We start from the raw sequence: 11,103 nt of genomic DNA, 5'->3' as shown, positions 1-11,103 counted from the left end.
CGGGACGGGGGGAGCCCAGCGCAGCCCCCCCAGCCCCCGGAGCGCCGCTGTCCCGGCACCTGCCCGGCCCGGGGGCCGCCGACGCCGGGACAGGGACCGCGGTGTGCCGGGCATGGGGGACAGGAGGGAAAAGCGGCGATTCCGCATGAGAAATCTGTTTCTAACAACTCACCCGCTGGGAAAGCAAGAACAGTGTGTGTGCGTGCAACTATACTAGTTTTGGTACAAATTAATATGGGAAAATACCGAGACGTTAAGATAATGTTTGAAAAATTCAATATGCCAGATTTTAAGTTGTTACAAAAGAAAGTCTTTTTCAACTGTGCTCTACGGAAACACAAGCTTTTGTTTCAACTCGTAATAAAAACAAATTTTGAAGCCATTTCCCCTGGATTGGAAGTTCTGAGCTCCACACAGGGCGGTGGGGGTGGAGCACACGTGCAGAAAAGCTGCTCTGCTGTCTGTACTGACAGTGCTTAGTGGGAAGAAAGCATCCAGGAAAAGTGACACTTTGCCTACATCCTAAAGGTTAGAGGCCTCCTTTTCCTACACTACTGTATGTATCCTGTCTTGCTGACTAACCCAAACAGACTTCAGATTTGTAAAGATTCTCACAGGCTAATAGGTTCCTGTAGCAACCACAGGTATCAGTTCAGTAAAAAAATAATCAGGAGATCAGATGGACCTGAAAACAAATGACTTCAAGAATTAAAGTTCTTCAGACTCTGTGATGTGAACTTCTACACATACCACCAAATACTCCAGTGACTACAGTTTGGGAACAGTTGTAATGAATCAGGCCTGCGTTTGAATTGATTGCAAAGCTTTTAATGAGATTAAAATAACAAAAGGAGTAGAAAAATAGAAAGTAGCAGTAAAATAGGTTAAGTCAAATGGGGGTTAGGGCACTTAATTTGTAAATTCACGTGTGTGTCCTGGCTAGAGGCCATGTCTGATGACGTCTTTTGAACTTCTACCAACCTGTAAGTATCACGTTCACACAAGTCATTCAATTCTTCTAGTTCCATACCTGCACTAATCCACCCCAGGATTACTTAGGGTTATTTTAGCCAAATATTTATGACTCAGTAAATTTAAGTCAGAGCTCACCAGTGAAAATGGGGGAATGACATTCCTTTTCCCCTACTCACTGAATAAATAGACTTCTGCTAATTTTAAACACGCACTCCTCTTTCCTCTTTTTTTTTTTTTTTTTTTTTTTTTTAGGATATCCTGTTTTAAGTCTACAGGACTTAGAATTGTCATTCCAATGACAAAATTATTTAGTGTGCATTAATTCAGTGATGTGGAGAATTTTCCTACATGAAAGCTTTGTGCAAATATTATTTAAAAAAGAAAAAAAAAGAAAATAGAGGTAGAGGTATATAACATTTTCATGATACCTGTAGAATTAGCAACGAAGTCTGTATAATAATCCAAATATTAAACAGCTGGGATTCTAAGTCTTTGCTTTCTTAACTGAAGTCAGTTGTACATAAAATATAACCCCTGCTGGTTATAGGTTAACCTGAAATTATTTAATGTGAGGACTAGGAAATTCCCTTTTTATAATTTTTATGCCATGTGATGGGACATTTCTATGCATACATTCAATTTCAATATTAAATATTCACAAAGAATGATACATTTTAGCTACTGCTCTCCAAAGACATGAACTTGTATAATGTAACAACGCTGTTGGAACTGGGAGAATCAGGATGCTGGGAGCCCTCTGGGTTGACAAAGAGTGGATGGATGATGGTGAAATTAGTCTGGAATTAGTCCAGTAGGGACTGAATTTCCTGGACTCTGTCTGAACTGAGCATTGCTGTCCTGCTCCATGGACAGGTGGCAGAGGTACAAATCTCTCGCTGAAACAGCACAGTTGTGATTTTCAAAAATCCCAGGATTCTTCCTAGGAATGCTCCCAGGGCAGAGGTAAACATTAAATTAAGTGTATTGGACATTTTGGATCATTTCAGTGCAAGAGAAGCAGGATTTAAGATTCCATGTGCCATGAACAGGCACTAATCCTGCTCTCATGACTGACTTGGAATAATGTCTCAGGAAGTCAAAAGGTTCTTCTGGATGTGAATGGGCGGAACCAGGCCTGCTTGGGCAATTTAATATCCCGAGCAAGTTACAGTACTTCTTTGAAATAGAAGTAACCATTAGATGTGTACGGGCTGGCTGTTTGTAAATGGGGCTTTTACATTGTTCTTGTACACATGTTGTGGAAAGTTTTTATATTTACTAAAAATTTGGATCCAACACAACTTGGAGAATCATACACACAGTGAGAGGCCAGAAAGTTGGTGTTAAAGTTTGGAGAAGTTTTCCTGACATCTGTTGATTCTGATCTTTTTCTTGCTTATTTACTTTTTTTCCCCCTTACATCAAATGCTACAATTGTCCTTCCTTCCATCTCCCCCTAACTTATTTATTTCACTTTATCATTTCTTGTTCCCCACAAAAATTCCTCAGTACTTTCTGTTTTCAGGCTACTCATACCTCTACACTTTAAAGACAAACTTTAATTCCTCCTCTGGTTTCTTCTGCTTTTCCCAACAGAAGCTGTTAAGCATTGTTGTAATATATTCAAAACAAATCTCGGTCATGGCCTCTCCTCCTTTTCTGGAAAAGCAGTTAAAGTTTTTATTGAAGCTGTTGGAGGCAGAGTGACAATAGGAGGTCTATTTCTATCCCTGCTGAGAAACCACTTAGATCAGCAGGGTGGCAGTTGTAGAAAAGCCCAAAATTGCAGAATGTGGAGCCTCTGACTCCCTGCAGCTTTTGCCAATTAGATGAGAAATTATCTCTGCACACATGTTTCGAGTATTGCTTTATACTTGACTATGAACCACTGCTGTTAGTCCAGACCACGAAGAGCATCAGTGTTGTTTTGATATAGTGAGTCTTTCATTCTGGGAACAGTGGGAAAGTGGAAAAGAAGATGACCTAAAGAAAGGCAGGTAAGTCAGAACAGAATAATGCAATTATGTGGTGTAGACAAACGTTGTGTAACAAAGGTAATTAAAAGCTGGTAAACTCTTCTCACTGATAAGACTGATTAGGCAGGAATTAATTTGCAATGTATTTTTTTTTGGTCAAGTGATTAATTATGCTTATCTTGATCTATAGCTACAGACACATTTTAAAGAATGAAGTGTCTTTTAAACAGTACCCACTGATGTAATACAGACCCAGCTTGGTGCTTAATTTTTTAAGTTAAAGAAGAAAATATAGGCAAGCAAAAAAATATGAGCAAGACTACTTTTAGATCTGCACTTCTTCAGAGGGGTCCTGTATTTCAACATGAACTGAGGTTGTGCATCCAACAGCAATAATAACAGTTAATTAATAACAGTTCAATTGATAATGCTAATGTTGTGGTGTGAAGCTTTATCAATGCTCAGAATGATGAGTGATAGATTAAAAGGTGACAACTCCTAAGAAAGTGTTAGTATCATGCGGGCAAAATATCAGATACTCAAGTGGTCTTCAATTCTAAAATAAAAGTGTAATGAGAATTTATGCCAACAATCCAGGTGTTTCCAAAGGAGAATTCATCACTCAAGCTAAGCACCAAAAATAAGAACATTTCTTTTGAAGGGTCTAAATCAAACCAAAAGTGGTGGGGTTTTTTTTTCCTAAATGACATGTCCTTTTGGTATTTGTTATTATGTTCAAAAGAGGAGTAACTGAATGAAATTCTGTGACCACACTGTAAAGACCCACTTACATGATGATCTTAGAGTTCTGTCTCCCAATTACATGAATTTCTGAATCAGGAAAATTGGATGGACAAAGTGAAAGGCAGATTTTGATCTAACACTGCATTGCTGCTCTGGTCCTCTGTACTTAACAGAGGACTCAGGACCAGAGGACTGGTGAGTGCTCCATGGTGAGCACATGGGGACATTGGAAGGATCTTATGTTTTGTCACTCTAATATTTATTTTTGTGGCTCATGCAAATCATATAAGCCTTAGCAACAAGTTAGCTCCAGATAGTTCCCAATAGATATGTGTTTTCCTGACCTCAGGTGACCACTGGCTGGAGTGGGAAAGCCGTTTCAAACACTTAAATTCTTGTGGTCATTGCTGTAAGTGATGACAAATGGGTTTGTCAGGAGCTAAACAGACTGAGCAGATCCCACCTGCACCCAGCTCTCCAACAGTTACAAGTTAATCATCTTTGCTCATTACTGACTTAGGTTGCCATCAGAAAGTCATCTTAGAATGGAAACAATTTGTACCCTATCATCACTTCACTCACAGTTTTACTTACACACACAGATGATGTCTTGGGATGGTGTTACAAAAGATAAGATTTAATACAACCCAGCGGTTATTCTGCTCTAACTGCGTGTTCTGCTGGCCAACTTTTCCTTCATAACATCTTTTTGTTACCTGCATCTCTTTGGTGATTGAGTTTTGTTGAACAGAAGCCCACATAACAAAATTTAAGATGCTTTTAATCCTTATGGGCATTAAGTGATGTTCTAAATTATTATAATTACCCCAATTCTGGATAATTATATTCATCAATAAATAAATGTAGATGGTGTCCTGTATTTAACTGGAAATAAAAGTACACAGCTAAAGGTCTCTTGTTCAGCAAAACAATTAAACAGGTGGTTATAAACTCTAGATCAGATTGAAAATCCCTGCTAGCCAAAGGCTTGATGATAAAACAGTGGCTGCCAGCCAGAAAGCTCAAGTAAGGAAGCTGATCTGTCAGCTGAACAGTGCAAATGGTTAACCATCAGAACCAAGTGCCAAAACTGAAGTGATGAATCTTTGTTGAATTGATTTATTTTTCTGAATGAAGCTTGCCCTGATTTTGCAGTCTTTACTGTTCACGTGTTCACATGCAATCTGTTTGTCTTGCGAAATCTTCATTTCAAATGAAGAATATTTCAAACCGATTTACTGAACATAGTAACAGGCTCCTGCTGTAATTGTTATGTTTTATTGTGGACAAACTGATTTGATTTTAGGCTTCTCTATTCAAAGAGGTATCCCTGCATATTTAAATTGTGTTCTGCCTTCAAACTTTCAGTCGCTCACTGTCTGAAGTGTGCACAGCTTGCATGCCCTCCTCAGTCTAGAATATCTCCTCTGAGCTTACTGACAGTACTCCCAGGACTGATGTTTTACAGCAGTCTCTCGGAAAGACTGGAAATGATTTGGCTCTGCAGTTACAATCCCACATCCCTGCAGGAGATGGCCCTGAGAAGAGGAGGTCAGGGATGAGACACGCTGATAGCCAGGGCTTTGAAATTTCACTACTGCTGCTCCTGCTGGCCTAATTCTAAGAGTAAACACTCTTGAAGGCTGTCAAACCACAGTCACTTTCACCAGTCTTACATTTTAACACCACGCATTTATTTTCCCCCAGGTTTTTGTTTTATTTGTTTAAAACCAGCGGTGGATTTTGAACTATACAGGCTCTGTAGAGAGAGGTAGGAACATGCATTAGTGTGTGTTCCTTGTGTGCACTGCTTTACTCTGAATTTTAGCTTGAAAAAAATCTTAATTTGATTCCTTTCATCCATATTTCCCAGCTACTCTCCCTTTTGGGATTTACCTCAGTGGTTTCGCACCACTGGTAAGTGATAAGAACCACTAACTAATAATATTGACTGCCAGTCAGGGGGAGAAAAGGAATAATGGGAGTTTGGGCCTGGCAGACAGAAGATGCTGCTCCAAAGTTTACTTATTTCTTTAAACTAATGATTGTGTATCTTGCCACAGGACTGGGAGCAGACTGGGATTGATACGAGGTACTAAAGGAGATGCTGAGAGTTGTTTTGAGAGAGGTATTTCTGTGAAACACTGGCTCAGTTTATTAAGTCAGGTGAGCTCTACCCAGCCTCTCTGGGGATTTGGGGTGTTAATGGACACCCCCTCCAGGCTTGCTTCATATTGTTTACCTCAAGAAATACACCCCAGCTTTTCACTCAACAACTCAGGTATTGTTCTCATCATATTTGAGAAACAAAACCTGTAACGTCCCTTAGACAGCTACAGGAGGAGGATGGAGAGTGATAAAAAGCCCCCAGATTCTCACAGTGCCTGACTTGGGACCAAGAAGCCCCAGGGGGAGGAAAATCAAAGAACTCACGTGGTCAGTGAACCTGGATGATGAAGCAGATGTGTGCAATCCTTGGCTTATTACCTAAGTTAGCTGTAACTAATGGACTAAAACTAATTGGCATCCTCATGAATTAGCAAGTATTAATTAAAGGATAAGATAGCACGGTCATGGAGGTGTATCTTTTTGTATAATAGGAGCTGGGCAGGTATCTAGGAGCACTGACTACTACTAAATTGAGGATGTGGAAAAGAAAGGTGTGGCTATAAAGGATAAAAGTTGTTTCATCTGAAAATAACTTTAACTGCAAAATGTTACTCAGAAAAAAGTGCATCTTCTGAGAATGTGGTCAGGATGACCAAACCATCCAGTCAGGCATTTACTCCTTAAATAATGATAAGGATGGGTTAATAGGGGAGGTACCTCTATTGTGAACTCTTAAAAAACCACACTTATTACAGGAAGAGCTGGAACCAACTTCCAGAGCAGCCAATAATCTCTTCATCTATAAAGCTACACAGTGCTACTGCAGTGCCTTTATACAAAAATATACACAGAAATATCTGTTATTTCCCCCAGGCATCATCCTTGGTTCTGGAGACATTTTGTCTCATTTGGAGGATGGTAAATTTTGCTTCCTTTCTGTGTTCTTTGCTCTCAGTGGTCCTTACAGGGATCTCACATATTTTTGGGATTGTCTGAAAACACTGGAGACTGTTGGGAGCCTTGCTGGCCTGGGTATGTGCCAGAAAATATATTGCTGAATACTGAAATCACAGCATCTAAGATGATTGCTGCAACCCCCTCATCCCTTTGTTTTGGCTGAAACTCGCCAGTGCCCTGGAGGTATCTACTGTGTTTAAGTGGTTGGGAAAGTAGAAAATAATAGTGGCTCATAGGTCCATTATAACATAGCATGAGAAACTCAGCCACATGTTATAAAAATTAAAATAAACCAATTGGATTTGTCTGCCTGAATGCTGAGCATTAACTGTGAGTGGGGGACAGCAGGACTCAGGCAAATCATCCTTTCCAATTCAACCTGAAGGCATTAATCCTTCAATAGGCAGTTTTCTTCTGTGAAAAATTTTCACTGGTTCAAAATGGCTGTTCAGTGGAACAATCACCTGGTAGCAATTACTTGGTACTTCTTGTCTTTTTTCAACAAAAAAAATGCTTATTTATTTAATTTAATGGCAAAACCTTGCACCAAGAGCTAGCTGGCTTTTAGGGGGAGAGCTTTTATGTTTGTGTTTTGTGGACACAAAGTACAGAAATAATCTCGGTTATTTCAGCATCTCATATACAATCTGACAAGAACACACTGTGCTTTCATTAGTTTTGTGCTGCTCTGTGACACATAGGATTATCTTTGGTTAATTATCTGTTGCACTGACTAAGCATAATTACAACACATGGAATAATTGCAAGTACTGGAGAGTTGTGCTAGTTTGGGTTTTTTTTGTTTTTCTGGTTTTGTTTTTTTTCTGTTTGTTTTTTCATACAGAGTAAAGAACACATAGCTTATACTGAAGAATAAACTATTTCCTTGAACTCAGACCTTGCCTCTGTTAGAAAAAGCTTAAAAACTGAGCATGCAGACTTTTATGCAACCACTGTCTGGCTGGAGTAATCATAGTGAACCCCCCAAAAGAGAGTAATTCCTGAGAAATCACAGATTTGGAAGTTGCAAATCAGATACCAGTTCAAAGTAGTACCTTGGAAGGCCTGATTCAGAAATGTCTAGGTTTGCTTATTCTCTACTTTTTAGAGAAGAAAGGCATTAAGGACTCACAGCACACCTTAGCTTTAAATATGCTGAAACCCATATTAGTTTACTTCAGGAGAATTTTATTCTCCTAGAGGAAGAAATGCTGCATACTGAGTTAAAGGTCAGGAATTCAAATTTTCTTGTGAAATGTAAGCCTTAAAAAAATAAATTAATTAAAAACCTGTGGATGCTGCAGAGAAATTTCCAAAAGATTAGTAAATGGCTCCTAGCCAATACTTTGGCCAGGGACTGGGTCATAACCACAAGAAACACAGTGTAAGGAACTGGTAATTCAGGATCCCCACAATTCTGTCTCTGCTCTACTCCAGCTGATTTTCATCTTCACTGAGGGGACATAGAGTGCCCTGTATATATTCAAGTAATCAAGCTCTTTGTGATTATTGTCAGAAAGACTTTGGATTGCTATTGAAGTGTATCTGGTTTGGGTTTGAATTTTTGGATTAGAAACCAAAACCAGGCAAATTGGGAGTATTATTGTATTTCTATCTGATTGGAAAATCTGCGCATTATCTTACACAAAACTTCAATATTCTGGTTAAAATTCTTTGAAACTTGAAATACTGGAAAATGTAGTTGCATTGGCACATATTTCTGGTCCACTGACAATGAGGTAGCCTTGAATACTTTTCTAAGCTATGAAGCATAAAGTACTTCATTAGAAAGATCAGAAGGAGTATCTAAAATACCAATTTCCTCCTTTGCTTAAGGCTGTGATTCATGGCTCTTATCACTCGTAATTGTAATTATGTTCTCCACTCCTCCCTGTTTGCTGGAATTTACTGTCTCAGGAAAGGCAGCAGATTGGTAATGGGCCCCTTCCTCAATCACTGTAGTTCACATAGTGCTGGATTAAGGTAAAATTGAAAGTTGATGACAATTCTGTTGGTCCATTAATTTGCAAATTGCAGCAATTAAGAATAAAACTCATGCCCTTCTTTCTCTCTGGCTGTTCAGGCAGAGCCTCTGACACAGGGCAAACTGCAACACAGTCCCACAGAGCTTTTGGTTTAGAGAATTAGAGTAAAAAAGCCCAGTATCATATTCTGAAGGAGTGCACTTTTGAACAAGAAATCACTTTAAATAATGAGAATAACATATGACAGTATTTTATGTCTCGTTAGCATAATGTAGGATGATGTCTGCAAAAGCTACAAGAAGCTTCTTTATGCCTTGACAAACTATCTGTCATTAAACAGGGCTCTCACGTTTGTCTAAAACACACAAAATTAATTTTTCCATTTCAGTCTCAGTTTGAGCAGGAAGTTAAATAACAGAATTTTACCAGACAGTTTTCATAGAGGGTTTGCCACTGTTAAAAATAAAGGAACTTTCCCTTGCTCCTGCCTCTAAATACCAGTTCTTACTTCATAAAGAACATGAATGTGTAAAATATACGACTATGGAGCAATTATTTATGTCAGAAGTTCCCTACGTTAGCCATTTCACATTATTCTAAAGCAGATGTCAGTATAGAATTATTAATACTCTTAAATTATAAAATGAGACTTGTTCCTAATCCTAAAGACAACAAAAAGCTTTTTAAATGATGGTTTGAGAACGGAGGCCAAAATCAAATCCCAAAGTCTTTTAAGACAAATATGGGTATTCTTGGTCTCTCCCAGTGTCCCAGCATAGGAGTAAAGTGGTGGAAATAAGGAACAGTTTCTGCATGGAGACAGACCAGGATCTGCTGGAGAAAAACCATCTCCTGGACTCTGAACACAGAAATACTGCTTGTGACTTTCTCTCAGGATGATTTTATGATCAGTTTAACTCTGATAGGTTCAGGCTGTGAAAGACAAGGTGCACTGTTACAAATGTGCTGTGAGTGCAGAGGCTTTGAATAAATGATTTGCATCAACTGTACTGATGCTGCATCAAAAATATTGCAGAGATTAGGAAAATAATGTTTCTGAACCTTTCAGCCCACCATGTGTGTGGGAAAATGGAAAGTTTGCAGATTTCCCATTAGCAGCCTAATGATGTTTTTATGAAAGCAAATGAAAGAAGCAGAACTATGTGAAGGTAGTGGTTCCAGACTCATTATTCAGGCTTTGTTCTGTAACCTTTCTGTAACCTTTCTAGATTGACTCTGGTTTCCTCTTCCCTGCCTTTTTTTTTTTTTTTTTTTTCCACTCCTCCCCTCGTTCTCATTTTTGAATGTGAGATTCTCTTCAGATTTTTAATTTTTGTGGATTTGTGGCTTGCTTAGCCCATCCCTCAAGTCCTCAGGAACTTTTATGAGACTCCAGAAGTTTCATGGGGAGTACAGCTGCTGTTGATTGAGATTCTTTAACAACTTGGAGGAGAGCAATTTATGACATCAATCCAAACTATCCAATTCTTTTTGGGGATGTTAGCAGGCAGTGATGAACCATGTCCTTTTCTGATAATAATATTGACTATAACCCATTAAAGAGCAAATCATACAGGGAAATAAAGAGAGGTACCTCCTACTATTTCTTGGTGTGCTGCAGTACAGAATAGGATCTCTCACAGAAAGGTAGAGCCATACAGGGAGGATTACCTAGCAGTTTCTCACACTTGTAATTCCAGGGGTCATGTTCCAAACATGATGCTGTAAATGAATCATGCTGACAGTTTTCTCCATTTCTTGATGATAAAATTAATGGCAAATCAGGACCAGAACCATGAACTACATGACAACTACACAATGTTATTGGTCTGGTGAAATCAGCACAGCTCCTGTCACTTTAGACCAGCCATCGCACTGAATGTAATAAATTTTGTGCATTGAGTGGGGAAACCAACACGACCCAGGAATAAGGAGTAAAATAAACAATAACCTGGGGATGTATTTGCATCACCTCTTAGGTATTCCAAATTTTTTTTGACAGTGTAGTTGCCAATTAATCCTGCCAGTAGAGCTGACTGTCAGCTAATTTGTAACTTGGTGAAAGCCTGAGTTGATAGAGCAGAAGTTACATGAGCATAGGGTTTGATTTTTCTGCTACAATTTATTGCTTTCCATCCACAGATCTCTTCACTAAAATAGAAAAGACATAGAACATAATTTTAATTGTTTCCTAAAATACACAATACTTGTGATTCTCACAACAGGAGGACTGTGCCATATGGACTGTCTAACTACAGAGGCAGCTTTAGAGGCAAAAGGTCTATAGGCCAGACTCAAAGTACTTCCCAGTCCTCATTCCGGTGTTCCTGTTCAGATGCTCATGACAAGCAGTGTTT

General features: G+C 39.0%; 1 protein-coding gene across 1 annotated transcript in view; it reads left to right on the top strand.

Moving 5' to 3' along the window:
* The first annotated feature begins 112 nt into the window (after positions 1–112).
* EDN3 (endothelin 3) overlaps positions 113–11,103 on the top strand; it is a 13,671-nt gene continuing 2,680 nt past the window's right edge. Inside the window, exons 1-3 of the mRNA XM_017735845.1 lie at positions 113–192; positions 5,338–5,466; positions 10,972–11,097. Of these exons, the coding sequence (XP_017591334.1) occupies positions 113–192; positions 5,338–5,466; positions 10,972–11,097 (335 nt within the window). The remainder of the gene's footprint in view (positions 193–5,337; positions 5,467–10,971; positions 11,098–11,103) is intronic.

Source organism: Corvus brachyrhynchos, unplaced genomic scaffold (assembly GCF_000691975.1).
Source record: "Corvus brachyrhynchos isolate BGI_N302 unplaced genomic scaffold, ASM69197v1 scaffold10, whole genome shotgun sequence".
In the NCBI taxonomy this organism is placed as follows: domain Eukaryota; kingdom Metazoa; phylum Chordata; class Aves; order Passeriformes; family Corvidae; genus Corvus; species Corvus brachyrhynchos.
Note: the sequence above shows the minus strand (reverse complement) of the source record. Positions and strands in the feature narration are given on the sequence as shown.